This window comes from Dipodomys spectabilis, unplaced genomic scaffold (genome assembly GCF_019054845.1).
Source record: "Dipodomys spectabilis isolate Male_0828 unplaced genomic scaffold, ASM1905484v1 ptg000273l, whole genome shotgun sequence".
Lineage (NCBI taxonomy): Eukaryota > Metazoa > Chordata > Mammalia > Rodentia > Heteromyidae > Dipodomys > Dipodomys spectabilis.
Genome location: NW_024870950.1, coordinates 10,241,107 through 10,257,410, shown reverse-complemented (window position 1 = coordinate 10,257,410; position 16,304 = coordinate 10,241,107). Strand labels below are relative to the sequence as shown.

Genomic DNA, 16,304 nt, shown 5'->3' with positions numbered 1-16,304 from the left:
GAGTTTCTGTTGATGAGATTCAAGAACTGGTCCAGACAGGACCCAGAACTAGAATCCTTGACCTATTAGCATTCTCTGGGGCTGGACCACAAGGTGTGCCTTGGTACCCTTTGGGAAGATGTCCACATTTGGGGGGAGGGTTGGAGGGAATCCTCATTTGCAACTAGCCACACAGTAACCGTTCCCAGTGCTGTGCTGTCTTAGGGGGCTCTCCACCCTGTTCCAGAAAGCCAGGAGCAGCAACACTTCAAGATCCTTTTCCTGTTAACTACCTCCCAAAGGAGATGTTCTTCCTTCCTCTTGCTTCCCATCCATTTCAAGATATAGCTGAGCCCTCAGTGCTGCTACAGCTGAGTAAAACTAAACTATCTTCTGGTCCAGTAAAGATGGCATCATGCTCTATGCCCTGAGATGTCCCCTGGGATGGAAAAACATTTCAAAAGACTTGACAGTAATTCCAAGAACAAAGCCCCTGGAACATAAGAAAATAAGGGAGCGCCACAAGCTGGGCTGACCCCAACTTGGCAGTGGGCTGAACAGCCAGGCCCTGACTATTTTCTTGCCTGTTCCGTGGCTGTCCACTTCCAGATGAGCAGGGGGTTGAGGCTACAGCAACTCTGAGCCAAGAAATCACGCATCACTGGGCCAGAACCAAACAGCACAGTTTTATGAAGGTCTAGAAATTCTGATTGTGTCCTTGAGAGCTGGTCAAAATTGGGAGGGTGAGATCAGCTCCATGTACTGTCAGCTCTCCCCCACAAAGATGTGAGAGGTTACAGCAGGCAGCGGCAAGATGGTAGGGAACAGAGCTCAAGATGAGGCAGCCCAGACCAATGGTGCTGGCTTTTTTGTGCACTGGCTGTGTGGCTTAGGGGAGTCCCTGGACCTCTCTAAACTGCAAATCCGTACCTAGGATATGTAAGATTGCTTCCTCACCCGGCTGGGTAGTCTGAAAACAGTATGACACTGGTTTACAACAGGTGTTCTGCCTAAGGGCTTCAGAGACGGGACCAGGCAGTGGGAAGCCATGAGAGGTTATGGATGAGCAGCTGCAAATCCCAAAGGGCATGACAGATAAGTCCATTGGTCCCACGATAAAGACATTGGCCAAAGAGAAAAGGCCGTTAGGAAAATAAATCTGGCCAGGTAAGAGGCTATCCTAAGAGATTTTTTTTTTTTTTTCTAATTGTTCCTAACAGCTACCTTGGCAGCTGCAGGCAACTTCCTGCCATGATCCTACAGATCTTTCCCACCCTATGGGCCATGCTTCCAGTTCTCCGGAGCGAATATCCGGGCCCGGTTTTGTTCAAAGAGCTCTAACATTTTCTCCATGTCGTGGTCGGCCTCCATCACCTGGAAATCAAACAACACAGGTCACAAGCTGTATGGACCTCCACACCGTCTTCCCGGGGGAGGCAGGAAAGGTACAGAAACCAAGGATGCAGGCAGAAAGGCAGGGAAGGCTGAAGTGAAATGGCCCCAGCTCTAAGGCGGTCTGCCCTGAACTAGGCTTTCCTTGCAGGGGGCTCGTGAATGCTGTTTCTCCTCTGGTATTTTTTGATAATTTGTTTCCCTACGATCTTGGGGATGGAGTGAAGAGCCTCCCATAGGCTAGGCCAGCACTCTACCACTGAGCTACATCCCAGCCTCTCTCATCATTTTACAACCTTTATTTTTTTTCTAATAAAAGGCTTTTAAAATCCTCCCCTCCCCCCATATGTCCCTTGCCAACAGCACCAAGACTGTAACATCCAAAAGAGTGTACATTCCAAGGCCATGCACAAAAAGTTCTTGATCCTCCTATTTTTCATGAAACAGCCTCAGATTCTGACAGCTCGCCTGAAAAAAATAGGGTAGAGCAAGCCAGAGCGTAGGGGATAGGCAGCAGGAAATGATGAGGCAGATGCGCCCGTGCCCTTAGAAATAATAATGCATGGCTGCAAAGAGAAAGCAAGGCCACGGAGGAAAGGAAGGCCAGCACCGGAACTGAAAGGCAGCAAAGGTCAGGCAAACATCCCTGCACACTTCGGCACCTCCCAAGGGCACCACCATGCCACAGCCCAGCATAGCCACTGATATGCCTTCTGATGACCTAGAGTCACCAACAAAGGTAAACTGAGGCTGTGTCATTCACTGAAGAAGGAAGGTCACAGCAGAGGGACCACCACCCCCAAAGGTCCAAACCCAGGCACAGAGGCTCCGTTTGCAGCTGACACTGGGTGACAGACTGCTAAAGCAGCAGGTGTCATGGACTGGGACAGGTGGCCTTCCCTCAGGTGCGTCGGAGTCACTCTGAGACTCAGCTAAAGAAAAATGGGGACTAAGAAGTCCTTTCCTCCCTCCTCTAAGGACCACCCCCATCTACAGGATAGCTGACACCCCTTCGCCCTCCCTGGGGAAGTCCTGACTTACCAGGACAGGGGCCTCTATGGGGAAGAGACTTCCAGTGATGAGCCACTCCTCATACAGCCGGTGAATGGCTTCCAGGTACTCCTGCCAGGGAAATGAAGGCTCTAAGGCTGTCAGGAGTAACAAGGGGAACAACCCCCACCCCCAGCCCCCAGCCTGCAGCAGCCTATCACCAAGCTTTCCCTTGACCACGTCTGTACACAGACCTTGTCAGAATCGTTAAGGACTCCTCATGTGGAACTTCTTGGGAACATCCGGGTCATCACATGCTGTGGTGCCCACATGAGAGCCTAGCCCATGACACACCGTTCCCCATCACTCCTGTCTCTGGGACTTCAAAGGAGCTGCCCAGATTGAAGTCTTCGTGGCCAGAATGTATCTCACTGGTCCAGGGTAAAACCTGGCTGGGCAGGGACTCAGGGTGAAGCAGGCCTTTCAGTCCAGCTTATCCTGAGCCCAGGGTCACATTCAGTTCAGTATTAACTGAGCAGCTACCAAGTACCAGCTCACATACTGAGGACACAGAGTGAGATCAGCTCTGTAAAAACTCAGGACTTAACGAGGGTTGAGGAGCAAAGACATAAACCAACACCATCAGTACACAGTCCTAAGCAAGCCCAAGGGGCAGGGAGACACAACGGAGGAGAAAAGGTCAGGGAAGACTTCCTGGAGGAAGTGACATCTGAGCTGGTCTTTGAAGGCGGAGGAAAGCATTGCACAAAAGCACATTTTCATAATTCCATGGTGTCACCTGTGTGTATGACCCACAACTGGTTCCTTATGGCCACAGCATGGAAGGCAAGGGAGCTGAGAGACAATGCCACAGACAGCTGGGACAGGTCATACGGGGTCCTGCTACATGGACTTGTAGAGAGTGTGAGGCCCTGAGGGTCCTGAGCTGGGCAATTACCTGAGTGTCATTCTGCACTGGGATTACACCTGTTGCTGGAGGCTGGATTTCGGAGGGAGATTTGGAGACTGAGGGACCATGGCAGGGGGAACAGAACCAAGCCTCAGTGAGACTCGATGTGACCTTAAGCCAGAACCCTACCCAACAGGCAAGGCTGCCCTGCTCTGGGTTCAAAGTAACAGGACTGAGCACCTTGCACATGCGGCACTTTGCTAACTAAACACAAACCACAGCAGGGAGTGAGAGGCTGGGTTCTACCCTCCCAGAACTCACACTCTAGTAAGGATCCAGAGGAGCACACAGGCCTGGCAGTCTCCAGGGCCTGGCACTACCCAGGCAAGCCCTGCCAACCATAGAGGAAGTCCGAGTTTGCCCTCCCGCAACCCTTCCTGGGTCAGCAGCATGGTGACGTCATAGTAGGGGGAGGGGAAGCTGGTGGGGTTGGAGGTGGTTTCCGGTTGTCTCTGACCTCTTACCAGGGGAATGACCTTCTCCTCTTCCCTGCACCTCATCTTTAATCTCTGGTAACAGATCTCAGGAGTGGTCCGGAGATAAACTGAGGTTTAAAAAAAAAAAGGCTTTTGTTACTCTACACATGACTTGCGTAAAAGCCAAGGAAGGCGCATGGGCTCAGCATGGAGAGGAGCCAAGTGGCTGAGCTGGGGCCTCAGCCCAGGGGGCCGGCTCCTGACTGCCACTGGCCTCATCCCCACATTTCCATTCCCATCTGATATTCCAGCTCCACAGGATCACTGTGAGAATGAAAGCAATTCCACCCGTGGACGGGGCAGAGCCCTCAGTATACATGTCCAGTTTCTGTCCTCTACCTCCACAATCCAGAAAACCCAGCCTGGGAGGAGTGGGACCAGGAGAGGGCAGCTTAGGGGTCAAGGCCAAAGCCCTTCTGTGGGATGGGCAGAAACCCCTGACTTCTGTCTGCCCGTAGGGAGAAGGTGGGATTCATCACACCCCTGCAGGGCCGGATCCTGAGCGTCCAGGGGCGCTGGCAGGCAGGGGCAGGGGATGACCGTCTTACCGATCAGATCCACAGACACGTTTATGTTCCTCACGATCCAGTCAAACCATTCTGAGAGAACCACATAATCCACTTCCGCCATCTTCCCACTGCAGTGAGAATTGTAAGGGCTTTAGTACCTGTGAGGAAGTTTCTGGGCTGTGCCAGACTCTAAAAAACAGCCACGGGGTGCCTTTTGTAGAAGGGCATCACCAAGTGCACCTGGCACAATGCTGGATGTGTGGTAAGCCAGGACCCTGGGCGATTCTGATCTTCACTGCAGGGGATGGTGTGCAGCACAATGCCAGCGAGAGCCATGGCACTGAAGAATGCACCTGGAATCTGAACTCCAAGCACAGAAGGGCACTTGGAAGTTTGTCCCCTGAGAATGGAGACAGCATTCAAGTTGGGAGATAGAGCAGCAAATCAATTTCCCTCATTGAAACTTCTTTTGTGGAAAGAATCATGGGTGTTCACTAGAGCACAATTAAAATAAATGACAAAGAAAATCTTGATCTATCTATATACCAGAAAAACCATGCAGCAACTGGGGGAAGATGGTGAGCAATACTTAATAACATGGGAAATGCTCCAAATCCAATGCTCAGTGAACACAGCAGGACATAAAACTGTGTACACAGTATGACCCCGGCCAGAGTTTCAAAAATATTCATCCACTTGATTTGAAACAGCTAGAAAGCCAAACGCCAGAGCATTAACAGCTTTTCTCTGCACTCAAGAACTATAAGACACTTGGTGGGTTTTTTTTTTTCTTTGTATCTTTTTGTATTTTCTACATTTTAATAACATGTTCCTTCTCAAGTCAAGAGTGGGAAGGGAGGGGCATTATTACATGTTTTAAATGTTAGCTTAGTAAGAAAGGAAGAGGACTAGTCCTGGCATCCTGAGCATCCTCTGCCCTGAGAGGACATGGACTGGACAGGGAAAGACAGGGATGGCAGTAGCCACAGGGCACAGGCTCAGAAGCAGGAGGAGCCACCACAGGGCCTGGAGAGGAATCCTCCCTGTGGGAAATCCTTTCGGCTCTGGTTGTGGCCAGGCTAGACATGGGGAGAGCAAACAAGCCAGGGCTTCTGATGGGTGGGAGAAGTGACTAGTCTTTGCCCTTGTGTGGACCAACTCCAGCCCCATTGGGAGGGGTGGGAGATGGGAATACGTGAGAAGATGAAAAGGTGGGAGGGAGGTGTTCTGGGAGACCAAGGACACAAGCAGCCTTCCAATGGGATCCAAATACAAGGTCTGGTACACACTGGAGAAGGACATTCTCTCTGGACTCTGGGGCCATCAGATGCTCTCTGCAGGGCAGAACTGAGCCTGATGGGAAAGCAATTAATATGATCCGCAATGACCTGGTTAGGAGCAGAAGAAGTAGAAACCATGGAGGGGAGGGGAGCAGGAGTGGGAGGAAGTGCAGAGGGGGCTCAAGCACGATGACATGCAGGCACCACCAAGGCAAGGACCGGAGGCTGCCTCCCTGCCCACCTGTCTTCTCACCCATTTCCTCTTCAGGACATGGCCTTGCTGCCAGAGACCCAGTCCCACCTCAAGCTTTGGGAAGTGTGGAGCACAAACTGGACCAGTGAAGGGGGAGCATGGGCTAAAGGGCTGAGGGGCACACAGCTGGCATGACACCTGCTCTTTCCTGTCAGCCAATCAGAAGCATGCTATGCCACAACGATCCTGTCACCACAAAGGAATCATACCAAGGTCAGGAACAAGACATGGAACAGGAAAATGGAGCCAGAGGCACCAAATTAACTAGTCCATTAACTGAGCCAGGGAGCGCCTCATGGTTCTGGCGACTTTGTCAGGTTCCAGTTAGTTCAGCCAAGAGGATGTGATGTTTAAGAAACCACATTAAGGCCAGGTGTGGTGGGTCAAGCCTGTGATCCCAGCTCTGGAGGCTGACGCAGGAGTGATACAGGAGTTAGACCGTGCATTAGGAAAGGGGGCTGAGAAGACTGGCTTGACTGTTGATATCACAGCCTGTAGAAAGTGTCAGTCATGGTTAGACCATCCAGTCTTTGGAAGTTGGTGATACATTAACCCAGTGTTCCAGGATGGACCGCCCCCATGACAACAAACCCCAATACAAACTTTGAGGTCTTGGGACCCCCCAGTGCTCCCTCTTTAGCATGATTACCTGCCTATCTGGAGGGGATATTTTGGCTTTTTCACTCTGCTTTGCCTTCATAAGCCCACTTAAAGCCTCCTCTGAGTAGCTCCATGAATTTTTCTTCAATGAGATCAAGGACTTTCTGGCCACAAAACCTAGGGACCTGAATCCAGTTACATCAAGATCACTACTTCTTGGTCAGCCAGCCTGCACCAGGTAGTAAGATTTTGTGTCTCCTCCACCCCAAGCAAACAAGCAAGAAAATAATCTCCTAGTCAAACACTAGTTTGTATAAATTATTTCTTCTTTATAAGGCCAGGTTTAGTTCCAACTCAGAGAGGAGGAAAACTGAGGCTAAGGAAAGTTAGGCCCAATGCTGTCTGGGCAAGCCCTGCTTGGCCCCAAAACCCATCGGGTCTGCAAACTGAAAGCTGCAGTCTCAGGCCAGTGAGACAGGCCCTGAGTCCTTGGTGGGGACCAGAGCAGAGGAGGGTCCACACCACAGGGCCAGCAGGGGAGGTGGGAGGACTTACTCATTGTCCCAACATGCCAGGTGAGTCAGCCACGGCCCTGTCCCCAGCTGGGCCCCACTCAATTCCTTCACTTCTGTTCTGAGGAAAGGAGACCCAGGCAGCAACCCTGTAAAACCTCCGCATGCAATTATTCAGCCCACAGGGTTGGCAACACAATGGCCTGTGTGGCCTCTTGACGCTTGTTCACCACCTGCGGCTTTCCATTGCCTGGTGCCCACACCTCCCAAGTTCCCATCTTTCAAGACACCCTGTAACCAGATCTTCCTCTTCAGCAATTAACACAACCCCCTCACAAGGACATAATTGCCTCCTTCTACCCTCCCTAACCTGGCTGAGGAATGGGGCAGGTAGAAAACTTGGGGCTCTCCCCCAGGTGATTTCTTCACAAGCGCAAGGATACCCTTAGAGAAATTTTGCTTTTATTGAGATGCAGAATTCCAGATTATTCTGGGAACCCAAGCCTGCAACTGCCGACAGCAAGGCTGTGTCTGCCATGCCCCCTTCCTCCAGGTCCACACAGGTCCCTATCCAAAGCTGCTAGGGCTCCTGAGAAAAATACCAAGTACAGGCCTGAAGGGATCACAACTGACTCCCCTAGGAAATGTCCCTTGTATTTCCTAGAAACACAAGTCTGGGGCAGGGCTGGTACCTCAGCCATAACCTAGCTGAGCTCTTGTACCCATTCCAGGTAAGGGCGAATGATCTAGCCAAATGCAGTTCTATGCTCCATGTGATGCAGACCCAAAACCACCACGGGGATCCAGCTTGACATGAGTACAGCCATCTTGGTCATAGTATTTTGTCTACCAGGAGATCCTGGCATCCCCAGAAGATGTGAACACCCAGGCTTCCTTCTGGTCCCAAAAGGATGGCAAGCAAGAAGAGAGATGAGCTGCCCTGGTCAGCCTTAGCCAAGTCCTAGCTCAGCCCACCCCCAGCCATCTCACTAGCTCTAGACAACCACCCTCACTGACCTGTGATTGCTTGTTACACAGCATTGCTAAGGCAACAAATAACTGACCCAACAGTCAGCACTCCATAATTGAATGAATGAACAATGTCATTTCAAAAATTCATTCCTTTTGGGGGCTGGGAAGGCGGCTCAGTGGTAGAGTGCTTGCTTTGCATGCATGAGGCCCTGGGTTCAATTCCTCAGCACCACATAAGCAGAAAAAGAGCCAGAAGTGGCACTGTGGCTCAAGTGGTAGAGCACTAGCCTTGAGCTGAACATCTGAGGGACAGTGCCCAGGCCCAGAGTTCAGGCCCCACGACTGGCAAAAAAAAAAAAAAAAAAGGAAAGCATTCATTTGGGCTGAGGGCATCGCTCAAGGAGCCTTATAGCTCTTCTCTAGTAAGCACAAGACTACGTTCAAATTCTAGTATTTTTTTTTAAAAGACACCAGTGCTTCAGGCTGTAATCTTAATTACTCAGGAGGCTGAGATCTGAAACTCTAGGTTCAAAGCCAGCCCAGGCAGGAAAGTCTTATCTCCAATTAACCACCAGATAATGGGAAGTGGTGCTGTGGCTCAAAGTGAAAAAGCACTAGCCTTGAGCAAAAGAGCTCAGAGACAGCTCCCACAGCCAGAGTTCAAGTTTCACAACCGACAAAAACAAATAAACAAAGAGTGATTCAATAAATTATCAACCATGCAAACTAATGTACCTTCTATACAGGTTCTCTACAAAAATGTATCTTGCACTGTGAATCGACCTCTCCATCAACCGAACAGGTGACATCTAAAGGAAAATAAAAAAGTGATCTAGCAATTCAGTGAAAAAGAGGAGTCAGGATACCCTGAAAAATACATCTGGCCCTATCAGGCTTGTGCCCACATTCTGCAGAATACAGAGAGGCCAGAGTCCACAGGACCCAGGATCAGGACCCAAGGAAGAGCCCAGTCTTCCCTAAGGCTCTACTCTGCTCCACCCACCACCCTGACCTGTCCCCACTCTGAACAGAGAAGATAGCACAGGAACACACAAGGTTGAGGGATGCCAGCAGCTGCCCTATCTTCTAGGCTCACCTGGAATGTGGGAAGCCTAGAAACTGCCACATGCCATGCACTGAAGACCCGGTGCAGAGAGGTCAGCCCTGAACAGGATGAATGTGCTTACAAGGGGCTCACCAGAGCCAGCTGGGGTCAGGGCTACCTTCTGGGGGGGGGGGGCTCTGCCTGTGAAAACCAGAAGGACTGCACCCCAAAGGAAGATGACTGAACATCACCCCTCTCTGCCAGGTGCTCAGGCCCTCCACAGAACTTTCTCTTGTCTAGTGTCCCTTGGAGAAGCAGGAGGGGGACATGTCCTCCACACCCAGTGGAAATCACTGTGCTACATGGGCTCCGGAGCCCATCTTTCCCTGACTCCCAATCCAGTCACCTCCTTCTGCTTCTTCTTCAGCCCAGCTCCCTTGCTGTTTTCCTTCTTAGCAATAGATTTCCACCCAAGTCCTACTCTACTCAGATATCACTAGATACAATTTAGGTTTCCAACTGCGTGTCCACTGGGGAAATACGGGGCCAGACAGGGGAAACGGGCTAACTGCAGATGTTCTGATCGATACCAATTATAGGGAAATATTGGGGGAGAGAAATTCAGACTCCACTCCCATCTTCTGATTTTAAAAGCTACAGACTATGTCAATAGAAGGATAGGAGAGCTACAGGTAGGTGCCCACACACACTTGAATCAAACTGCTCGGCCCCATGGCTGTGCCAGCATTAACAGATTACGTAGGTGTTTGCAGATTAACACTGGCCAGATCTTATCAAGTAACATAGTTATCTTAAATGCTTCTCCCTGTGTGGAGAAGAAGCTCTCTCACTGGTCTCTCAGATGTGCTTGTAGCTTCTTCCTACAGGTACCAATTGGAGTCTTTGCAGCCAGACACAGTATGTTCCCGGTCTCTTCCATCCACAGTGACCAGGTACCCTATGTCTCTACACCAGCACCACATGGAACCAGAGCCAGCCATGTGACTCAAGCTGAACCAATCAGATGCTTTCTTTTAAGAATATGAATTCAAAACCAGACATCAGTGGTTCTGGAGCATGGAGATACTCGACACAACAGCATGGGTGGTGTCTGGACAGCTGGATAGAGCAGAGATGCTGGGCTGAAATTTCTAACTCAGTAGGTCAGGCAGCAGGGAGCTGGGGGGGGTGGTAAGGGCTGTGCATTTCCAACAAGTTCCTAGGTCCTGGAGACGTGAGCTCAGGGTGACCCCCTGGGTGGCTGAGATGGGTGGATGGGGGACGCTGGAGGTGGGTCCTCAGGGAGCCTGCCATAGACAGAGAAGGCTGCACAGCACTGCAGGCCTAGCTGGGCTTCCTGTCAGACCTCCCTCCCTGGCACTCATCCCCCTAATTTGAAAGAAATCTCATTTGGGAAGGTTGAAATGGGGCATCGCATACCTGCGGACGAGTGTGCTGGTCCAGCATGGTGAGCTGCACGTACGTCTGCAGCGTAAGGCCCCATCGGCGGGCGTCACCGTACATCAGACTCTGCAGAAGGAGAACGCAGCACCTGGCACTCAAGTGGCACCTCAGGACGCTAGTCACTGAAAAAACTACTTCAAGAACCTACATGACACAGGGCGGGCCCAGAAGGACGGGCCTAGCACAGCCACGGGGCCCTCTGAATAGGGCAGACAGACACAGACAGCAAGGTGGTTACAGGATGCCAAGTGGCAGGTCGAGCAAGCAAGAGGTGTCTCCTGGAGAAGAAGCACTCAGTCATTCAGTAAATGTTCTTTGAGTTTCTGACAGCTATTTTGCACCCAGTGACCCTGTTAAGCCTAAATCCGTTCCTGTCACTCCTTTCTCTGAGCCTTCTAGGGGCTTTGCATTGCATTCAGAAGGAAATCCAGATCCTCAGTATGGCCCACAGGACGCTAGAGAATTACTAAAATCCTCTCTCCTCTTGCTGACCTAGCTTCCAACAGCATATCCACAGTGATCAGAACCCTCCTCAGGGCCTTTGCAACTTGCCACACCTACCAGAACATTCTTCCTCAGAAGTCTCCCTTCCTCATGTTTGGGTCTCTACTCATACGTCACCTTTTTGTCTAGATAGGGTCTTGTGCTTTTTGTGCAGCTAGCATCAGACCGTGATCTTTCTATCTTTGCCTCCCACATAGCTAGGCTTACAGGCATGCCTCACCAGCTCAGCCCTATCTAGCTCTTTCAAGCAAGCCAAGCAGAGTATTCTAAATGAAGAAGGGTCACATGCACACTATGAACTCTACTTTCTAAGTGCATCGTGGGAAAGCAGACAAGTGGCTTCAGGGTGGGCAGAGGCAGCACTGGTCCCTGGGTATTGCTAAGCACACATCCAAAGCACGAGTTCACAGGAATCTGGCTACTCTGCTCCAGACTAACTCCTGGAGAGTAGGCCCAAAGACAGGTTCTGATAGCCACTTGAGATAGGCTGAGACAGACAAAATGAAGTACCTCAGTTCTGTATATACCCACACAGGCTGCAGAGATCCTTGGTTTCAGAACACTACCATCCACCATTTTTTGATTGTCCCTCCTGTTGTCTAACTACATATCTCAGGAAACAGTGAGGACAATGCCCAGGCAGGATTTGCTCAGGTTCTAGTACCACCACTCCTAGGTATTGAAGGCTTTGGGCAGGAAACAACCACTCACCAGAGGATTGTGGCCACGGACATTTCTCCACTTGGGCACAGGCTCCATCAACACCTGGAAAGGAAGAAAAGGTGAGAGAGCTGCTGAGAGCTGCATGCTCTGACCTCTGTGTTCGTGTGCGTGTCAAAGTTCAGGTGCTCAGAGTGGGCCAAACAGCCAAGCAACCTCTCTGTGAGGCCACAACTCCATCTAGATGGGGCCTCCCTGTGCAACCTCCTGAAAGAGCCTGAGAACCACTGAACCTTGGCCAGGTCTAAAGGCTCCGTGTCCGACCAAAGCTAACGGAGGTTTTCACACCACAGAATACAACAAGGCCCCTGGAACCAGGCACCGGAACTAGGATCTGGCCCCAGAACACACTAGCCATGAATATTAGTCAGGGGGCAATATGAAACAGAATCCACAATATGACTGCAGAGATAGATCCATGAAAGGGAAATAAGAAGTTACAGAGGCTGAGAACTCGGTACAATGACAGGTCATGTGAAGCTGGGGACCTGAGGATGCTGGAAGCATGGCTCAGTCCACGTCCAAATCTGAAAGCCAGGGAAGCAACTAGGTCTCCAGCTGAAGGCCCAGGAACCCAGGGGCCTCAGACCCAAGTTCTGACATCCCAAGACCAGAGAGTCTAGAGTTCCAACCTCTAAGAACAGGAGAAAGAGTTCTAATGCTAGGATAGGGAGAACTTCTCTCCGTTTTGTTCTATCCAGGTCTCTAGCCAATTGAAATGTTGTCTTCCCTCTCCTCCTCACCCCACTGATGGTGGATCTTCCCCACTCAGTCACCTGACTCACATCCCAATCTCCTCTGGAAATACCATTCAGACACATAGAAACACACGTGACCAGTTCTCTAGGTACAGAAGTCTCTCCATATTCAAAGCAGATGTTTCCCAGAATGAAAGATTTTACCAAACACTATTTACTGTTTTGTCCTATGCACACATACTATAATTAAGCTTACTTTATATATTAGACACAAATGGATTCACAAGGAACAATCAAAACAGAACAATAGTAACAACATACTGTAATAAAATTGCCAGCAATGCTATTCTTGAGCTTTGGAACCACTGTAGCTGATCTGACGATACATAACTACTGTGTAACTTACAGGAGGGTAGCACAAACGATACAGGTAAAGTGGGCAAAGCGATGATTCATGTCTTGAGTGAGAAAGTGTGGGATGGAATGAACTTTCATCAAGTACATCCTGCTACAGTGGACAAATTTAAGCCATAGGAATTGTTTACTCTGGGATTTTTTACTTAGCATGATTAAATGTTAAATAATGAGGTCACCATGATTGACCTCATATGCAAACACAGATTAGAAAGAATTACCATATTCCTTAATCTAGTCAAGATGACACCAGATCCCAAAGACATATTGTAAAAAAAAAAAAATAGTTCACTGATGATTTTCATGTTGACAATATGTTAATGTGATATCACATTTGGGATGTCGTGTATTAAATGTTTTGTTTTTTTTCAAGAAGCGTTCAGTCACATATGTGGCTTGCACTGGCGGGTCCCAACAGTCTTCTATTGGACAGGAGTGGTCTATGCCCTGAATAAATTATTTCATCAAGCTTCTTCTGATTCTCTCAAACCCAGTAGCTCAAACTCCATACCTCAATGTCTGTCGTGTTGGAGAAGAACTCCAGGCATGTTGTCTTTCCACTTGCAATATTGCCCTCAACACAAATCTAGCAAGATACAAATACACATTAGAGCTTCAAGTGCAGCATGGGGAACACAGCACAGGGAAGGGCTCAGGTGAACAGCAGAATGACTCAGTGCAAGACTTGGACAGGTAAATCAAACTCTCCTCCTCAGGAAACCTTTGCTCATGCTACCCCATCCCCAGCCAGTGGAGCTACTCATTTCCAGTTCCCTTGAGGAACTGAGCTTCTGGAATGATGACCAAAGTATTGCCTCAGTTCTAGTCAGCTAGAGCATCCTTGTATTCAAATCCAATGTCAACGGCCTCTGAGCTTAATACATGAGAGAGAATTAACTAGGGAAATACACTCATGTGATTATAAAGGTTGCCCATCCCATGACAGGTCATCTGATGCTGGAGACCCGATGGCTCGGTCCACATCCAAATTGAAAACCCAGGGAAGTGACGGTGTCTCCAGTTGAAGGCCCAACAACCCAGAGGGCCTAAAAGCCAGCATCTCCAAAACACTTCATGATGAACGTACACCTGGAGACCCTCATAGATTCTCTCTGATCCCTTTCCCATCCATCAGCCTCAGCACTGTGTGGTAGGAGATGGTGGTTCCCTGACCTTCCCTCACAAGTAGACAACCCAACCCAATGAAAGCAGCATTTCCTACTCAGGGCAAGAATTTTCCAGTGTTTTCCTAGTCACCCTATCCAGCTTCAGCAGTCACCCTCTATCTAGAGAACAGGAACACATGTGTGCAGACATACTGGGGGTGGGAGTCTGAGGCTGGGGGATGGTAATCGATTTTCATAACCCTGGAGATCCTCTTGTGGTTTTTTTTTTTTTTGGGGGGGGGGTCTGGTCATGGGGCCTGAACTCTGGGCCTGGGCACCGTCCCTTAGCTCTTCAGCTCAAGGCTAGCGCTCTACCACTTGAGTCACAGTGCCACTTCTGGCTTTTTTCTTTTTGCTTATGTGGTGCTGAGGAATCGAACCCAGGGCCTCATGCATGCAAGGCAAGCGCTCTACCACTGAGCCACCTTCCCAGCTCCCCCCCCCCCCCCATTGTGGTTCTGTTTTTTACTATAAGGGCATACTCCTTCACTCCCCTCCTCGCAAAGAAATGAAATAAAAACTCAGCCTACAGTGGAGAGTGCACACAAGCGGAACTTACCACTGACTTTTTCTCTTTTTCATTTTCTCTATCTACAAAACAGAAAAGGCAAATCAATGTTTGTTTTAAATAACTCATTCTTCTAGGCCTTCATTTGCTAAACTGTCACATTAAACAATAATAGTTATAAGTCACTCCCATACCTAAAGATGTTTTCCATCCCTGAGACCCTCAGTGTGAGTGTAGGGGCTGGTGGTGGAGCAAGAGAGCTTGACACTGACTACCTCCCTGGGACTCTGTGTAGCGGGCCTGGGTGCTGTGGGCACGTTGTCCCGGGTGCTCAATTCTTTCACTGGGCATATTAAACCTTTCCAATTCCCCACGCCTTTCTGGCTGGGATGGAGGGCGGCCGGGGGCCTGCAGTCAGCGATTAGGGTGGACAGCCAGTGCCCAGGATAGTTTAGGGCTGGGCCCCTGGCTGCCCATTAGGGCCACCCAGGGTGGGCATGGCTCCCCATGAACCTGGAAGGTGGTGTGGGACACCTCTCAGCAGCCTCAGCACAGCGAAGGCCACCCTGAGGCCAGGAGGGCAGTGAGTCTCCTTTCTGCAGGGAAGGGTCCCACCGCCAGCGAGGCACCCGGAATCTAGCCGCACCCCATCCCACGCCCCCCCCCCGCCCCCGGCAGCGGGCGGGAGACCAGCTGGCCCTGGCGCCAATCCAGGGGTTGGGGCGCAGGGAGACAGCGCGACGCCAGCGCGGTGGGCGCCAGGCACGAGTTACCCGGAAGCCAAGCGCGGTACCGAGGCCCGGAGCCCGAGGCGGGGCTCCCGGAGGTCCTCGGCCGGCTGCCCCGCAGCGCCCCGGCGGCCCAGCCCCGTAGCGACCGCAGCAGCAGCATGGCCGGGCGCGGACCGCAACCCGCGCTTCCTTCCGGTGCCGGGGCGGAGCCCGCCCCGCTCCCACCCCCTCCCAGGCACCGCCCCCGACACGCCCATCGCCACGCCCCCCGCCGCCGCCTTAAAGGGACCTCGGCGCATTTCTCCCACTCGCTGGGATAGAAGGGATCCCGGGCAGGGCGGAGCGAGGCGCCCCCGGCTGTGAGTTGAGAACACTGGGAATGAGGATGGCTAGTTTCTGGGACTGATAGGCGACTCTGCGGATCATTTGAGTGATCTCAGACTCCTTCCGTCTCCTGGCTGGCACGTGCCTAGTCGCGTCTCAACAACCCTGAAAGTGGCTCTCTGTCTTCACTCCTTTTCCCTGAGCTGGTCACTGCGACGGGGGGGGGGGGGGGGGGGGGGGGGGGGGGGGGGCGGCCGGGGTCACCTGGAGTTAAAGCCATTTTTTTTTTGTCAGTCCAGTCGTGGGGCTCGAACTCAGGGCCTGAGCACTGTCCCTGAGCTTCTTCGCTAAAGGCTAGTGCTCTACCACTTTGAGCCGATGCCGTGTTTCTGGTGGTTAATCGGAAACAAGATTCTCTTGGAAGCCGATCGCCCGTGGCTCACGCCTGTAATCCTAGCTACTAGGGAGGCTGAGATCTGAGGATCACGGTTCAAAGCCAGCCCGGGCAGGAAAATCCGTGAGACTCTGATCTCCAATAAACCACCAGAAAACCGGAAGTGGCGCTGAGGATCAAGTGGTAGAGAGAGCTTGACTTGAGCTGAAGAGCTGAGGGACAGCGCCCAGGCCCAGAGTTCAAGCCCCACGACCGACTCCCCCCCCCCAAAAAAAATGAGGGGACGCTTGTAAGTCACACCTATAATCAGGGAGGGAAAAAAAATCCACCCAGGAAATTCCCAGAGCTGGGGAGATTTCGCAATTCTTTGGATGTCTAGTTGAAACAGAAGACCAAAATTTAA

General features: G+C 51.0%; 1 protein-coding gene across 1 annotated transcript; it reads right to left on the bottom strand.

The window, feature by feature from the left end:
* Positions 1 to 1,123: 1,123 nt before the first annotated feature.
* Tk2 (thymidine kinase 2) lies at positions 1,124 to 15,363 on the bottom strand. The gene is made up of 10 exons (XM_042700931.1): positions 15,226 to 15,363; positions 14,504 to 14,535; positions 13,290 to 13,364; positions 11,658 to 11,711; positions 10,419 to 10,508; positions 8,669 to 8,742; positions 4,356 to 4,444; positions 3,796 to 3,875; positions 2,413 to 2,493; positions 1,124 to 1,353 (listed from the first exon to the last, which is right to left on the bottom strand). Exons 1-10 carry the CDS (start codon positions 15,341 to 15,343, stop codon positions 1,255 to 1,257), a joined length of 792 nt encoding a protein of 263 aa, XP_042556865.1. The 5' UTR covers positions 15,344 to 15,363; the 3' UTR covers positions 1,124 to 1,254.
* Between the last annotated feature and the right edge of the window lie 941 nt (positions 15,364 to 16,304).

Bases quoted from the DNA above. Each gene is read 5' to 3' on its own strand.
- Tk2 (XM_042700931.1), bottom strand. From the start codon at position 15,343: ATGCTGCTGCTGCGGTCGCTACGGGGCTGGGCCGCCGGGGCGCTGCGG. The intron at 13,365-14,503 runs GTAAGTTCCGCT...GTATCTTGCTAG, and splicing joins AAAAAGAGAAAAAGTCAGTG to ATTTGTGTTGAGGGCAATAT. The intron at 8,743-10,418 runs GTATGCGATGCC...ATTTTCCTTTAG, and splicing joins ACCAGCACACTCGTCCGCAG to ATGTCACCTGTTCGGTTGAT.